This window comes from Morone saxatilis, unplaced genomic scaffold, assembly GCF_004916995.1.
Source record: "Morone saxatilis isolate NCDOM2014 unplaced genomic scaffold, NCSU_SB_2.0 Contig5, whole genome shotgun sequence".
NCBI lineage: Eukaryota > Metazoa > Chordata > Actinopteri > Moronidae > Morone > Morone saxatilis.
In genome coordinates, this window is record NW_023340095.1 from 23,071,151 (window position 1) to 23,088,480 (window position 17,330).

Consider the following 17,330-nt stretch of genomic DNA (forward strand, 5'->3'; position numbering starts at 1 on the left):
TTCAGGCATAAACATCTGTCGGAACAGGAGGCTCATTACATGAATGCTACTTACGATCTCTCTGAGTTCATAGGCAAACAAGAGGATCTTCACTATAGGTATCACCACTAATATAAAAACACACAGGTTATTATTTGAGCGGCTAGAATCAATCTTCACACTATAAGCAAAAACGAGCGCACGCTAATATTCGAAACTACTGAGATGAATCCACATGAGGCACAGCACTACCAAACACAACAAAGTCAGGTGTGTGCCCTTCTTGAACCACATAGTAACCCACATAAGAAAGTACACATTCTCCCTCGCTACGATCCATAAACCGAAACAGGAAGTGTTCTTGAGCCGCAGAGATAAGCATGACAATCAAGAGCGGAGGGACTGTAGAGCAGTATTGTCAGACTGCGGTGACCTCCCTCGGGGAAACTACGCGCCCACCAGGACTGGCAACGCGGCCTCCACCTCCCCGTTCAAAAACGGATCCCGATGCCGCTTGGACGGGTGGCACTATGGCCCATTTCAGACGGGCTGCTGCTTCACCTGATGGACGTATAAAGAAGCAACAAGAGAATATGGTACACCGCAAATATCGTCACGCTGTCACTTCAGAGCCCCACTTACTCGCAGCGCCATAATGAACCTCTCTGTCAAAGTTATAGTACCTCCACTGAGCTCGGGATATTAATAGGCAGGTGCAGTACACGACTATTTCTTTGTGATTAGAAAGTTTAACGGATGGATTATATACTGCGCACACAACTGTTTTTTATACCTTATGTTTTAGCAATACATTGGTAACACTGGCAATGTAAGTTAATCAATATCCATCATTTCCACTTCTTTAATAATTAATCGATATGAACTAAAACAACACATCAATATCAGGTGTATATTTGTATATTCACTTTTTACTTATCATAGTTTAATTAAATAATTCAGCCCAAATATCTAAATTTTTATACTTGTAATTCGTAATTATTTAGGCTTTTTTCACCTTTGCTCTACATGTCCCCCTGTGCTGCTGTGGCAAATTTGCTTATGATCGCACAGAGGGATCCAACCTAAGCAGAAACCTCTTATCTACAACGCCTATTCTATGAGATTTCCATTGATGGAACTAGCACACTACCCAATTTGTCAACCACTATTACTAGCTGTATCCCCAACCTTTTTTCCTTGAAGCCGCGACCCCTCTTACTATCATCCTTACTCAACCTAGACGACCCTGATTAACATGACATCCACACTTTAATACCTATACACAAACATAAAATACACTAAATTTTTGGCATTCAGAACCTGTACTAATGCAAGCCAAACACGTGAACTCAGTTAACTGCAAGATATATTCGTGACCATAGTTAGGAAGTCAGTCCTGGTCCAGTATGCAACTTGTACAGTGTGATGTAGAAACTTGAAGCCACCAGTGCACATCCACTGAGAATGGACTTTACAGTGAAGGAGACATCTTGTGTCCAGCAGGAAAACTTTAGACATGAACAACATTTGTATATTTGTATAGAGATTATGGAAGGTTTAATGAGGTAGAGGGAGGAGAGGACTGTTTAAGGATTTTAATGTGGAAATTATACTGTTTTGTGGAAGACACACATTGTTCGAAACAGACTATTTGTCTTTTTTTTTGCCTTAATTCATGTCTCGAGGGGATCTTTAAAGTCCAGTCCTGGTAGAGCTTATTGGTTCTTCTCTGGAAGCAAGAAAACTTACTGACATCTGTAATATGTAGTATGTAATGCCTGAAAATCCAGCCCAAAAACATACTGCAACAACAAACAACAGGCCTGTCATGCGGTTCACCTTATCAGTCTAGACGGCTGGTGCAGTAATAACTCATAACTTATAACTTAATAACTTTATCTTGTTTAAACAATCTTGTTTGTTTATCTAATTTTCCACAAGCCCAAGACTTTTATTCAGGTTGAAACAGCACATTTAACAGCGTGTAAGGCCCGTCGGGTGGCCACGTAGGACAGGGAGGGCTGGACAGAGAGAATGTTTTGTAGACAAAGCCGGGACTATGGACAAAGGGCAAAAAGTTCTTTGTGACATAATATGAGCTCTGTCACACTGAAAAATCTTCATCAGGGTTCCCACGTGTCCTGGAAAAGCTGGAAAAGCTGAACATTTAGATGACTTGTTTTCCAGTCATGGAAACACCTGGAAATTTATAAAAATGACCAAATCATTTGGAAATAATCTGTATTGCCCTAGAAATGTTTGTGCATTAGTCCCTCGCTCTGTTCGCTTATGTAAACCTAAATGCATATTTTTTTGACACTTCAAAGCAGATTTACCAGATGCAATGCTTGCAATTGCAGCTATCTTTTAGGCATCGAGTGTATTTTTGTATTTTTTTGCAAGCAGCTCATTTCTTGTTGTGGTCGATAAATACATGCACAGGGATGTTAATTGTATGTGCAATGAACAATTTCACTTTCTAGAAGATGAATTCTACTTGATTTGAACTGTTACTTATGGGCTGTGGCTAAATTAATGCACACACAATGCCTGAAACTGCAGTTTATATTACAGTTTGTAAGCAAGTGCTGTCCTGTACTGTCAAGAAAAACTCCTGGGAAATGTCCTGGAAAGGTCCTTTAATGTTAAATGAATTATCTTATATGAATAATAAACCCTAGGAACACCTTTCACTTTTTCGAGTTGATACATGTATCAAACATTTCGAGACTTTTTGCACAAAAAAATAGGGTGTAGGTTTCTCCTTGACACCCCGTTATAGTACATGCATGTTGGACAGCTAGTGCCGCCTGCACCACCAAACTTCTCTTCAGTCATCACAAATAAGTTTACGTTAATAAAGAATTATTCATTGTAATGCACTTCAATGCAGCATCCCACTTGTATGTAGGTGTAGGCTATGTAAGCCCAACATGCCATGTTACACATATATTTGTCATTCTTCTTGGGCAAGTAGCAGACGTACCACTCTCAGTTAAGGTTCAATTCACTGTGAGTGAGTGAGTGAGAGTCGAAATGAGTTAATTTAAAAAGAGTCACTAAAAAAAGATTTGTTCTTTTATTTTTGCCGATCACTATCACTGAGGACAAAGTTGTTCAAAGATTGTTGTGTTTTTCTTCTTTGAGAAAGTTTTACATCTTCTGGTCTTTAGGCTAGCCTAGGCCTGGACTAATCTCTCAACTGAATGCACACTGATGAAATTAAAATTGATCAATATTCACTTGGGTTAATTTGGCAAAGAAAGATTTCCCCAAATTTTTCTTTTTAGCAATATTGATCCTTATGATCCTCACTGCTTTTTAGCATCTTTTGGAGTGTTGGATTTAAACAGGAGGGAGCTGTTTTTGCTTTGGTCCCTCCAACCATTACGATAATGTCACAACAGCCGAGTTGCTCGCTCTGTGTTTGTGCTGGATGTGTTTCCCTCAAGGCTCATCTCATCCACCAGAGACCACCACACCAAGAGAAGAGCAACCAGCCACCGCCTTATTCAGATGATTTCATCCGAGGGAAAGGCCCTCAATATTTAATTGAAACCCACGTCTGTGTGTGTGTGTGTGTGTGACATCACTTATTTGCGGATTCGGAGATGGAGCGTTGCATGGTGTCCATTAAAAGTGTACGTGGAAGCATTGGAAAGAGTTGCATGCCAGTGGATGGATGCGTACGGTCTTCTCTACTATGCAGAGTGAAGACATTGTTATTTTAGGCGCCGATCTTTCAAAGAGAATGCTGCAATGCGGCCGTCGGATACTCTTGAAGCATGAATAATTGAGAGGAACCCCGGAGTTTAAAGAATTTATGAAATGGAGGCAGAGCAGTGTTTGTTTAAGGCAGCGGCTTTATAGAGATGGCTGTTTGGGGTGAGACTGACAGGATACAGCGCCGTTGATATGACTGTTTCAGGCTAAGGGAGCAAATGCATTTCGTATTTTTACTGTGTGTGTGCGGCTGCTTGGACAGACATCGGATGCCCTGAAGAAACAAAATGAAGCCCCGCCCTGGAATCTGAAGCTGTTATTATTACCATTTCACAGCTATGAATAGAAGTCGTGTTTATTGTTCCCATTCAACAACATATGGAAGTTTTTGCTGCCTATTCAGCATGTTATAGTGAATTATTGATAGTGGATTTTAGTACCAATAGGTCAAAGTGTAGCCTATAGACAAACCCTCTTGTCTAACTGCATTAGCCTACTTCCTGGACAGTCTCTAAGTAATTAACAAGCTCAGGGCTCTTACATTAAGGAGGCAGCTCCACCGGGAGAAAGCGCCAGGGACCCCCGAGGGCCCATCGCTCCAGGCTGCCTCTGTGGTCAGCCATTAATTGTTGTTTGTAAACAGAGCCGATGCCTGCTTGTCACAGCCATCCGATAGTGGGTGGTCCGCGGGGCGATGAGCTCCAGTACACTCTGGGAACGCTGCCACTGCTTCAACACTCTGCTCTGTTCGGATGTTTAGAAGAACTGTTAAACGCAGAGAGAGGCTCACCTACATAAAATATTCAAATGCATCAGAATTGCATTGTGCCACGGAGACCTTTGGTTCCAGGATACTGTATCTCTCCTAAAAAAAGTCATTTCGGTAAAGTTTATTGTCTGATCCAAACACTCACGGTCCGACTGTGCATGTAATTGAACATGTCGTAGGAGTTGATCAAAGCCCAGGCACAGCAAGGTTAATCTGGCTGACAGTATTATCCAGCCCTGCAGCTGCCATCTTTGTTATTGTGAGGAGCCACAATGGGTTTGTCCCTCACAGCCACTCTGCGGAGAGGCGCGTTAACTCTCTTAAAACCAATAACACCAGGATCACCGCACTCTGGGTGAGAGGCAGCTAATCATTGCAGCTCTAATTTACACTCTGGGCTGAAAGCTTTACACCACATTACTGGTGGTTTTCTAACTTTTGTAACAGTTCTACGCTGGCCACACGCAGTACCTCCAGCAGTGTCAGTACTGTCACACATAATGTGCTGTGGAGAATCAGTGATACGCTTATTAGAATTAGCTTGCTCTCTCCTCTATATCCCTGTGCAAACCACAGGACCTATTCATAAAATCACAACGATTCCTATATTCAGGTAATTATACACTAGTCTTGCATATTATTTTATTTGTGCCGGTAAATCCTCCTAAATGTTACACACTGGACCTTTAGGTTAACAGTAATATTTTTAAGTGTGTCTCCCCAGTTTGTTTGTATCATTTGTCATTTGGTGGAGGTAACGTGCCAAGGACTTTGCAATATGTCAACAAAATGTTTCCAAAAATCCCCTAAGCAACACAAGTGCAATATTATCTCAAAACATACTCTACAGTGTGTATGAGCGCATAGCCATACGTTCTTTCAGTTGTTAGTTCCAGCAGATGAGCAGTGATCATTCTCCATAGTGGATTAGTCCTGTGGGGAAATTGTTACAGTGTTTACGATGGAGAAAACCCTGATAAGATCCTGGATGACACAACTAAGCCAATAAGGGTTCTCCTGGCTTTCTTGGAAGAGTCACCATTGCCCGCAGCCAAATGGCTTGATTGTCCCTTTTCCTGTCCCCCCTCATTCACACTTAATCCCTTCTGGTTCTCCTCTTGTTTTTCTGGAAAGGTTCTCTGAGTTTTAGAGGCAGGCTGCTAGAACTGAAACCTGCCATCACGTGACTGCTGTTGCATAAGCAGCACTCTCACAGATGCATGTCAGATATTGCTTCACATAATGCTGTAGCTCATAGATCGCTGTTTAAACCTGCAGTGGACAGGACATAAAATTATGATTAATCCTGTCATTTTTATCATAGCAGTATGGTTGTTGTTAAAGTGGACCGCAGCTCTTTCAGATACACTCTATTGTAAATATAGATGGAGATTAGGAGACATAATCCCTGTGACTGCAGTCACTCTACTGTGGCACTAGCCTGCAATGTTACACCCAAAGCCAACACACCGCCAGAGGGGTCAGCGCAGTTTGCATTAAAGCTGCACTAATTCATATTTTCACGTGTCATGTGTAAATCAGCAACAACCGGCATGTTCTCCAATGAACTTTGTGATAATACAGTATGTAACTGTTGTTACTGTGTGTCTGTTTAAACTGCCCCAAAGTGGCCAAAAAGTAAGTTATTGCAGTTTTGAGTAAATGTTTTTTCATACTCCGTGACCAAAGCTGTGTCTTATTTAATGTGTTTAAAGGTTCAGTGCGTAACATTTAGGTCTAGATAGGGTCTTTTGTGTTGTTTTTTTTTGCATGTTTCAAGGCCACTGTAGTTTCTCCTACAAAATTGTAAGGCAAGTGGTCCTTTAACAGTCACTCAGAATAATTTTTTTGTAGTACCTTTAAACTGCAATTCAGTGTTGGTACTTCTGCATAGAATGTTGGTACATGAAAGAAAATGAGGCCAAATAACTGAAATGTTAATTAAATTAATGTCCATACATCACTGCCATGACACGGCATGCATAGAATTGGCACACAGAAATATCTGTTGCAGTCGGACAACATTTCTACAGCCCGCCACCACCGCCGCTGCTGCCGCCGCTGCCGCCGCTGCCGCTGCTGCAGGATCGGTTATGTAACCTGTGTGGCTGTTGTGAAAGTCTTGTGACACATCATCATCATCATAGCCATCACTGTTTTGCTCTGAATAGCGGCGGCGATTCGTTAGTTGAAATATCGCCACCCCTCCCCCTCCTTATTGTAGGTCATCAATCTGCACACAAATGAGAGGCAGCGCTATCTGGGCTCCATGACCAGCACTGGGTCATCCCTTCATGACAAACCCTGCCTCCCCTCCCTCTGCCCTTCCTTCTCTCCGTCCTTCCCCTACAGGGCTTAACCCCATCCCCCCAGCCCCGCTTATCACGATACAGCACAGCGAGGAATGCAGGCCACCAAAGGGAAAACCTGGTAATCAGTAGTGACCCCTCCCCACCCTACCCCGCCCTACTCCTCACCTCCTCCTCTTCCTCCCACCTCTCAGGATCGCCTCTCATAAGCAAATATGCAACCATGTGATCTAGAAACCTCGGGAGACACGAAAGCAGCACAGGGTGCATGCTTTCCCCCTGCATTAGTGGCCGCGTGTTCATGTTCAGCCTCTATATGTGTGTTGCGTGCATCCATGTGTATGTTAGTGGATGTGGGGGTGGTACGTGTGCATCGCGTGTTCATTTACTGCAGTGTTTGGGGGGTGAAGGAGTTGAAATGTTCTATATTTACTCACTGCCATTCACACTCTGGTAGAATAATTAGCACAAAAACACACTCATGTACACATACTGTATGCATGCACTGTGCTGTGTGTGGCTGCATGTGTACGTGCTGACACACATTCAAGTTTCCTCCTCTCTGTCCTGTGCAGAAGTGAAGTGTAGCTTGTTAACTTGAAGGTTGAATGCTATGGTTTTGTTCTGTCTCTGTTGTTGCATATGATGCCATGTACTGCTTAATGCAGAGAAGGATTCATAACAGAATGTTTTTGTTGCTGACATGTTTTTAATTTGAAATTCAGTATCAATACAAAAGCCAAAACATATTAGAAACTTCATATATTTTGCCTTCAGGCTGCACTGTAATAGAGAAAAATGGAAAAAATTATGGAATGCAGTTCTATAGAGTGCTGCAGAAATAGAACCCTTGAAATCACAATCAATCGAATCAAGTCAATGGGTTTTTTTTTTTTTAAATGGGTGTTTGGTTAGATGCCTGAAATAAGGTCTGTGGTTAACATAAGCTTAAGAGATTTTCAGGTTTTGTCCTAAAATCTATCAAATCTTGTGAATTTTGGAGCTTTTACTTATCTTGAAAAAGGTGGTTGCTAACAAGTGGCTAAATTAAACTACAGGGGTTGTCTGTGGGATTAAACGTATCAACTCATCTACTCATTACAGCCTTGTGGTTATACTTTTCTATTTGTAGATTTTAATTAGATTTGATTATAAGTTGGAAGTTTAGTGGTGGAGACACTGAAGTCATGCAACCGTGGTATAGTTTGTTTATAGCCTACCATTAGCTTTTTACTTTTGGTGATCGCATTGACGCTTTAAAACTCATAAAAGTGATGTTCATTTGTGAAGATTATCTTCCTGAACAAAATGTCTAAGTATCATAAAGTTTGGTTCACCACAGAGTTTATTTTCTGCAATAATCCAAAATCCAATGCAAAAATCATCCCTGCAGCGTTCTGTTTTTGGACTGATTTACACAACACATGACTGTAAAAAGGCAGCACACACACATACATCACTTCAATTGTCAGTACTGATCTGCATTCAGAGTGCTTTGTCTGCAGCCACAGTACCAACAACCTGACCTGCACTTCCTGATTAGCTGCTAACATGTTACCGTACAGATTAACGCCTGTTGCAGTGACTTTAGACTTCCTGGTGACAGTCATGCTAAAAGAAGCTAACAAACACTGATCCAGGTTAGGTTAAGAGTTTCTTCCATTTTTAAACAGTGTTCAATAACTTAAACGCAGTGTTGCCAGGTGTAGAATAATTCACATATTAGTACAATAAATTAGCCCTTTGTATGATGTAGAACTTACACAAGGATTTTGATGTATCATAATTTCAGTCTACCTGATTACTCAACATACAATACATTAACAATGTTAATTCAGTATATTATGGAAAACTGACCCTGGATATGCCCTTAATGATCCAATCATATCTCTGCTGTGATCCTATGAGACTACGATGTGTTGCAACTTTTGTTTGGTATGTGATGTTCTTTTATGGTTATATCCTCAAATTTGGTTTATAGTGTTCTCACAAACTAGGAGCACATTGTGTTCTTTAGCCTCCATCAGAAGGATCGGCCTGTAGTCAGAGCCCAGGACAGTTCACTTGGAGAACCCATGGATGTATCGAGAACTGTGGCACAGACCTTCAGTAGAGATATATATGTGGAAACTCAGTTGTAGATGCACTACAGTCTGGTGTCCAATGTTTGATAGTCTTCCTTAGAATATTATACCTCTTAAGTCTTTGTGTGTTCAGTTGATTTTCAGCACCTGGCAATGCTGCTTGAATACCAGACATATATTGGACTTCCATTGAAAAGGCGTCAGAAACAGCAAGTAATACATTCATCCAGTCAGAAGAATGAGAATGAAAAGGTTTTTTTTGTTGTTGTTCTAGTGAAGTTTTAGGAAGGTAGAGCATGCATTGAAAAGAAACCAGGATGCAGTGGTACTTTAACCCCAACTCCAGTTGTCTGATCAGGTGTGTTACGGCTCGAGTCACACAGTAGTTTGAGAGAAGAAGCAAAAATAAAAGAAACATCATAGAATGATAGATAGAATACATGGCATCTGAAAGTCATCAGTAATGTGGAGGACGAGCTCATAATCTAAACCAAACTCACAGATAGAAAGTCACGGGGATGTCGTAGTAGTCTAAGACACACCTGGACAGAAGTCAGAATGTCTGAATTATGTAACCAAAATCAGGTTACTCTGTGTAAACATGGATTAAAGCAGGATAAGCAGAGACAAGAGTGCATGCAAGCATACTCTGTTAGAGAAATTAAGTGTGATGTGTTTGGTGGCCACAAGCAACTGATCAGCCGTGAAAGTAAAAGTAATTCTCTGTTCTGCTCCTGTCCTCGCTGCCTGCGGTCTGCATTGCTCCTGGCATGGATTCAAAACAAACCGCAGCGCCACCTCCTCCCTCCTCTACGTATGGGCCATGTGGGTGGGGCGTGTCCTCTAATCGTCAGTATTAACACAGTGGCTGAGGATGTCCAACACCACTGGTCTCTGTCACCCCAACTCAGGCTTAATACGCTTGGTTAATGCTGTCCAAATATAGCAGTTTCATGATTCAGACTCTTGTTTTTGTTATCCCATGTGACCTAGTGACAGTTATTGTGGTGTTAACAAAGTTAATTTTGAAAACTATATTAACTACTCAGTCGCTTAATGATAATGCAAACAGAGGGTTATATTTAACATATTATATTTTATTATTATTTTTAAGTTAATTCATGTATAAATAAATATATTCCATACCACCACTACTATTACGAACACTATAACTGCAGCTTGTCTGCACAACTCTGTCTAAAAATACCTCAGTAATGGCCGACGAGAGATGGTGTCGAACGGCAGCTCTTCGGTGTAACATTTAAATAAAATGTCCTGTGTTTGGCTGCAAACACTTTGTAAGTCTCTGTTGGCAGTGTCGTGTGTGGGGGGGTTTTTTTGTTATCAAGGGTACATGGCAGCCTGTTACAACATTTTGGAAAGATGCCGGATGCCATGTAGGGATTGGGCAGGAAATTGAAGCGGCACAAGCACAGAACATCCCCGCTAATCCTGTTGTAAATAGCATGATGGGACAAATTGAAAGTGGTCAAATATTTGATAAATATTTGCAGTGTGCTGAATGTTTTTTGGGCTTCCAGTGAAGTAAAGCCCTCTGTGAGATAAACCCCAGCGTACCCGGCCCAGGTCTGGCTCTCTGTGGAGTGGTGTCAGTAAGCTTTATGCTGGAAGGTCCATGATGAAGGCCGGGACCAGAGCCAAGCTGGCCTTTGGGTCACAGTCCTGGGACAGAAATATTTGTCCTCTAAAAGTCTTGACAACTGGAGTTCATTTGGTTTGGCAGGTCTATACAGTTCTGAAACCCGGTCTCCGAAAGACGACTTTTATTTACTAGGCATAAAACTAGTCGCTGCCTGGATTATGATTACAGGCCATGTTTTTTCAGTCCCAGAAGTGCTGTGTTCTTTTTGTTAAGGCCAGGGTAAGATCATAGTTTGGGTTAAATATTAAAATAGTAAAGACATACCTAAAGTCAGCACTGACTTTTTTGTTTGCAACATCCTTGATGTGGGCTGGGTAAGTATGTAAGTAATGTAAGTATGTTAAATGCTAACTAAGAGGGGCAACTGACAAAGCTTTCCTTCTGAAATATTGGTCCCATAATTTAGTATAAATGATTTGGGAAGAAACTACAGCATTCAGCAAAGTCTGGTGCATGCATGGGGAGGGTTACCATGAATCTCATGTTAGATTTGAAACACCTGTTAAAGGTGTTTTCTAATGCTGTAAACCTAAATGGTTAAAATCCCCCCAAAATAACTCACGTTTTGAAATTGGTGAACTGTCATGTGACTTGAACTTGAACTTGTCTTGAGTCAAAAGGTTGTAACCTAAGTTAAGTACTTATTAGTGGAAATTAATATTATAATAAACCTCTTGGTTCCAGCTGCATCACTACCTTCTAGAGACAACACAATGCATGAACAAATGCCTCCAATGGCAGCTGAAATATGTTGTTTGTCAGGTTTGATCTATCAAATACTGGAGCAGATATGTTAGGAAGTACTGGGGTCAGGATTTCTCTGAAAGTTTGAGGAAATAATTTGAAGTGACAGCAACACTAACATGTCATTTCACGCGAGGTTGAGCCTTGAAGCTTATTTTTGTTCATCTCAGCTGTGGACTGGAAGGATTCCGATTCTGTCCCTTGTTGTTGTTGTTAAAATTAAGTCACCACAAAGTCACACAATGTGCAGATATAAGCTGAATATGATGAGAAGTACCACTTCTGCCAGATATTAATGAGCTGGGCAAATGCAAAAATTGAGGAAATCAGGCCAATACCTTTTTAGTCTAAGGTTTTGGTTGTTCTACTAATGTAACTGAATGATATGCCACTGGTGGCTGTGTTTGAAAGCAGCCTGCATTACCCTTTCACAAGCTGGCAGAAATACTTGCACTTTCCATTAATGTCGAAGTGAAAGCACATTTAGTCTCTGCAGAACAAAGGTTGGCTCTAAACTGTATAAAGTGCATTCCCTCGAAACAACCATGTTGCACAGTTGATATTTATAATCCAATCTAACACTTATTATTCCAAAAAGAGACTTGACTCAGACTTTTAAAGGTCCAGTGTGTAACATTTAAGAGGAACTTTTGGCAGAAATAGAATAACCTGAAAATAAGGATGGTTGTGTTTTGTGTCATGTTTTTTGCTAGTTTCACAGCCATCGCTTCACAGCCTGTTCTCATTCCCAGGTGTTCAAATACAGACGCCATTAATGTTCAGTTAGTTGCAATCTGCAACATCACCACTAGATGCCACTAAATCCCACAGACTGGTCTTTTAACCAAAGACTTAAAACTTGGCATGGACTTGCATAAAATGACCTTAGCCGACACTACCCTATTTTAAAACAAAAGGTAATTTTATGTAATTTTAATTTTATTTGAGTCATTTTTTATGGGAGTTTTTGGACTCACCCTCCACTGTTTGTGGTTTTGTAAGTTGGGAGCTCCATTATGCGAAGACAAGCATGTTTGGGAAAGCCAAGCTGTTCTATTCAATTCACTGGAAACGCCTCTGGGTGATTGCTGGAGTGCTATTATGCCACATGTATGTGATGGCAGTGGAATATAAATTTTTCATTATGTACACTTGTGCCTACTGAAGCTTGATAACAAGAGCTGCTCTTTGTCCTCCTCTGGCCATTCAAGAGGCTTTGTGTTGGCCCACTTTTTGTTCTGGTAGGATTATGCTGCTGACGCTGCTGCGTACCTGTGGTTTCTGATGTGTGAACAAAGACAAACAACACAGATGCTGTCATAAAGGTAGTGCCCCAAAATGTTTTCAAAGAATAAACAGATGTTTTGAGAGCGCTGTATGTTTCGAAGATTTTCTTATGATCTTAGTGTTACAGCCCTTTCTCATGATCAGGAAGCAATGATCCCACAATCATCATACCATGATCTTTGTTTTCTGGAGATGATAAAACAGTTTGATCTTTACATGAACCAAAGCTGTGTTGTTGTGATCACAAGATAAAAACCATCTGCCTGTTGTCTGTGGTAGGAAACAGTCAGATAACACATGTATACATTTCTGATTTATTTCTGATAATGATCACCCCAAAGTCTCACAAATGTTTTTACAATAGTCACAAGAAAACAAAATAAAGCTTGTTACAACACAATCACAAAGTAATAATTTGGGGATTTTGTGATCAAGACGTAATTGTTTTGGGATCACAAGTGAGGAAAACGTTATGAAAATGAGATGAGATTATTTTTTGATCAAAAATGAAAACAAAAAAAGGGAGTTGCATAACTTCTCTTTGACCTTTCCGGTCTTCCTTACAAATTTGACATGAATGCAACTTTTTGTTTTTATTATTTTTTTTGGCATTATATTGATACTAAATGTTACTAGGCTACCATAAAATACACAGTTTGACAATGCATTGTTGACAGTGCCCAAAGAAAATGTACATACTATAACATTAATGGGTGCAAGCAGGAATAAACATAAATTCAACAGCAACTGCAAAAGTGATTTCAAATAGGAAAGCTTGAACAAAGCTCAATTAAAATAATTTTCTAACTGATTATTACTAAATTAGTTATTAGTTAGTTATATACTTTTAAAAGGGCCCTTTTTACATGTTTACTATTCTTATTTTTAGGGCTATGAAGTGTGAAAAAGGCCCTTTATTATTTCCTAGAGCCCGAGGTTACCTTCAATTTACACATTTTATCTGACCAATGGTGCATTTAAGAAGCAAATTATTGGTATTGGTTATTGGTATATTGCTTGATAAATGACATAATGCCATTATAAGTATTGCTGTGGGATCATTTTATGGTAAACTTTTGACCAATACATTAATTGACTTAGGTTTCAGCACTAGTTGGCGTTAGACTGGAGGGACGATGCCATGGGTATAGAAGCTGTGTCAATCTGTTGTCATTTTGTTCCAGCTGTGAGTGGCTTTTGCATTTCTTTATGGGACAAGAACGCCACACTCTAGCGTATCTAACATACGCGAACCATTGCCAACGCCATTTCCCCACCAGTATGTTGGATTATGTCACACATTGTTCTTAGTGGCCCTCTAGAAGTCGATCCAGCATGTCTGTATGGGAATAAGGTCAGGGGTGTCCAAGCAAAGCTCTGTCTCGTGTGATGGTAGAAGCCACGTCAGACTCCCCACACAAAGCCCATATGCTATCCAGTGTCTGCTTTGACACTCCTAACACCGCCCCGCCCCTCAGATGGACTCCTTGTTAACCCCATTTGCAGACAACAAAAGACCTGACCCAGAACCCAGTCACCCAATCATGTCGTACATCACCTTCAGGGTCAAAGGTCATCGTGGGTCGCAGCACAGTGCTCCTGCAGGGGTCAGAGATTAATGTGCTTGACCGCTGCTCTCTTTCTCATGACATCACCACAGCTCATAGTCTCAGGTTATGGAAATAACAAACAATGTCAGCTGCAACTAACAATTTATCCTATCATCATTGATAAAATGATGATCTGTTGTCAGCTATTGATGTTTTCAGACAGTCAAACATTTTTGAAATATTCTATTATACAGTTAAAGTGATTCAAACAGCTTTTTAGTCTGACTGAATACTCAAAGTTGTCTACTCAGATAAGAGCTACATGTATGTACAAAGCCATATTAAGTCCCATCCTTTTCGTGCCTAGGACATTACATGCTGTATTTTCAATCAAAGTGTCCTGTGCTATGTTCTAATTGCAGTTTGAAGATACATCATGTAAAACCTTAATACGAACTACCTAGAACACGTAAAAATGTGACAATTAGCGCACTGCGTGGAAGAGAAACCGCTCCCTCTGTAGATAAAAATTCTAAGGTAACTAAAATACAACTATTCTTATTTTCAGGTGATTGCACACTAAAGAAAACATACCTATGAATATTATATTCCATTTTTGTCAATAGATCCTCCTAAATGTTACACACTGGACCTTTAAATAACTGCAGACTTTCTATATTAAACCAAAACTGCTGCCATGTGCCTAAACATAACCATAAAAGTTGAATTAGGCTGTAGTCACTACAAGCAGATATTGAATCAATATTTGGGACATGTTAATTCTATTATATAATATTTTATATTATTTGTATAATTATTATTTATGAACAACAATAAACAACATTTCTTCATTATGTTAATAGAAAATGTAATTGTTAAAGAAACAGGTCAAATGAAACAAAGACTATTATAGAAAGACTTGAGCAGAAATAGGAAATATAAATATAATATTGTATTTTCTTGTACAAGTTGTGAAGTTCATGTGGGGCCACTAGCCATAATCAAACAAATTACTTCCACACACACACACACACACACACACACGCCTTGAGCATCAGAGCTGGATGAATGGAAGAAATAAAAGTTATGATCTCTGGGAAAAAAAGGAGAATCCCATTTGGACGAGAACAGCTAGATCCATCAGCCAATGAGCAGCTGGGATCTGGGGGGTGGGGTTGAGCTGAGCTGAGCTGAGCAAGCAGTAGAGTGCAAACACAGTGACACCAGAAGGAACTGTCACCTCATCTCACTCAATCGTGGCAACAATGCATTGCTGGCAAAGACAGGAAGCTTTTATCCAACAGCTCCGCTCTCTTTCTTACACACACAAACACACCTAAAAGAATGTTTGGCCTTATTCTTTCCTGAAGTCTTAAATTGATTGATTTGTGTTTTGTTGACATGTTGACGTATGTGTAGATATAGTAATATGCCAATTATTTTCCTTCAAATATATATTTTAGTTTCCTCTAACCTGATTAAAACCCAATTAGTAGAAATTGATTGAAGTGATAACCCAAGTGATAATCAAAGAATTGTTGAAAAGGAAGACTACAATTTTAAAAAACATTCTTGACTAAATACTTTTTACAAGGTGTTCTGTTTTCACTGTACAAATAAAAGCTACCTTTAATCACTTTCAAAAAATGTTTAAGTAAAATTAACTTATCTGGTTTTATAGTGTGGGGGGTTACACATTTGAGTATTCACTGTTAAAACAAAAGTTGAGAAAACTCATAATTTAAGTAATTTAATTTAATTAGTTATAAAACTAAAAAACTGTTACGTTTTTAAATAAACTGATGATAATTGATTATTTTCTTCTTTAAAAACAATTTTTTTAGAAACAAAAAAAAGTCAAAAACGGTTAATCATTAAATGTTTTCAGTTGCACCTATTTAATTTTCAAGCACCCAAATAATGAAAACTGGGTTCACAGCTCACTGTGAATTCAATTATTGAAATACAGAATTTTTTGTTTCTAAAAGTCAGTTAATATTTTTTCTAATGAAGACAAGTAGATTACTCCAACAAAAGATTATAGGTTCACACAACCTAAAAGTTTGAGTTTGACTTAAAACTTGATTCTTGATAAAACTGATTTTGTTTTTACAGTGTTTATTTATAGCATGGACTGTGCATGAACAAAGGTCTGTTTGCCATCAGAGAAGTCCTCTTATGAACAAAATGTTATGTTACTCCAAAAACCGAATTCTAAATTGAAAATCCATTATATTGCATGTTCAATGCTTTTTACCCCATACAAGGCATTGGGGTTAAGAGAGGTGGGGTTTCTTTGGGCTGCACCAACCAGTTATTTTCATTATTTATTAATCTGCTGATTATTCTCTATATTCATTGATTGTTTGGTCTAAAAACGTCTAAATGTCTTAGAATTGCCTAAAACATCTTCACATGACTTGTTTTGTTCAATCAACAGTCCAAATCATTAATTGATTCTCAAAATTGTTTAACATCCTCAACACCACTACATTTCCTGATATTTCATGTTACGAAGATTAATATCCCCTCACTTCAGTCAGTCTGAGCATATACACTGCAGTCTTGAAATTGAATAGCACAGACTGAAAAAACAACAAATGTGTTTTTCTGTTGTGGTGTATATGTGCTGATGTCTTATAAATCATGATGTGAGCAGGTTAGAAAAAAATAAAAGGTTGAGTTTGGTTGAATTAGACTTTCAGATTACAGGTAATGAATGTTTGATGAGCTGGGATCGGGCGTGCATGCAGCATCTTTAGCGGACTAAACATAAGGCAGTCTGACAGTCACAGCAGTGCTTTGCAAACATTATCACTGGACTAAAACCTGTCTGCCTCTCCCCAACTCCACCACCACCCTTCCTCCCTGTCTGTCCCTCTCCACAGTCACCCTGAACAGTCGGAACGGAGCGACTTCAGCCAGTGCGAATGATGACGACAGCAAAACAGGAGGAGCTGTGGAGAGCAAGATTCCTGAAGGCGATCTTTTGCTGCAGGTCGGTATTAACGCCGTATTTATTGTTGTTTTCCTTCAATCTGTTTGTCTATTCACAATATATTTTATCTTTATCAACTCTTTTATTGATTTTATGTTCAATGTCTGAGATGGCTGCCAACTCAAACACTTTCCAAACAGGCAAACCGCGATGGTGAATATGTTCGATATGTTTTGAGGGACAGCCGCTGTTGATAGATAACTGCACTGATTTAATTTGTTTGT

The 17,330-nt window shown here is 39.6% G+C and overlaps 1 protein-coding gene across 1 annotated transcript in view; it reads left to right on the plus strand.

Annotated features, from left to right (window-relative positions):
- LOC118339070 (aryl hydrocarbon receptor-like) overlaps positions 1-17,330 on the plus strand; it is a 45,913-nt gene that overhangs the window by 5,538 nt on the left and 23,045 nt on the right. Inside the window, exon 3 of the mRNA XM_035676602.1 lies at positions 16,997-17,106. Within this exon, the coding sequence (XP_035532495.1) occupies positions 16,997-17,106 (110 nt within the window). The remainder of the gene's footprint in view (positions 1-16,996; positions 17,107-17,330) is intronic.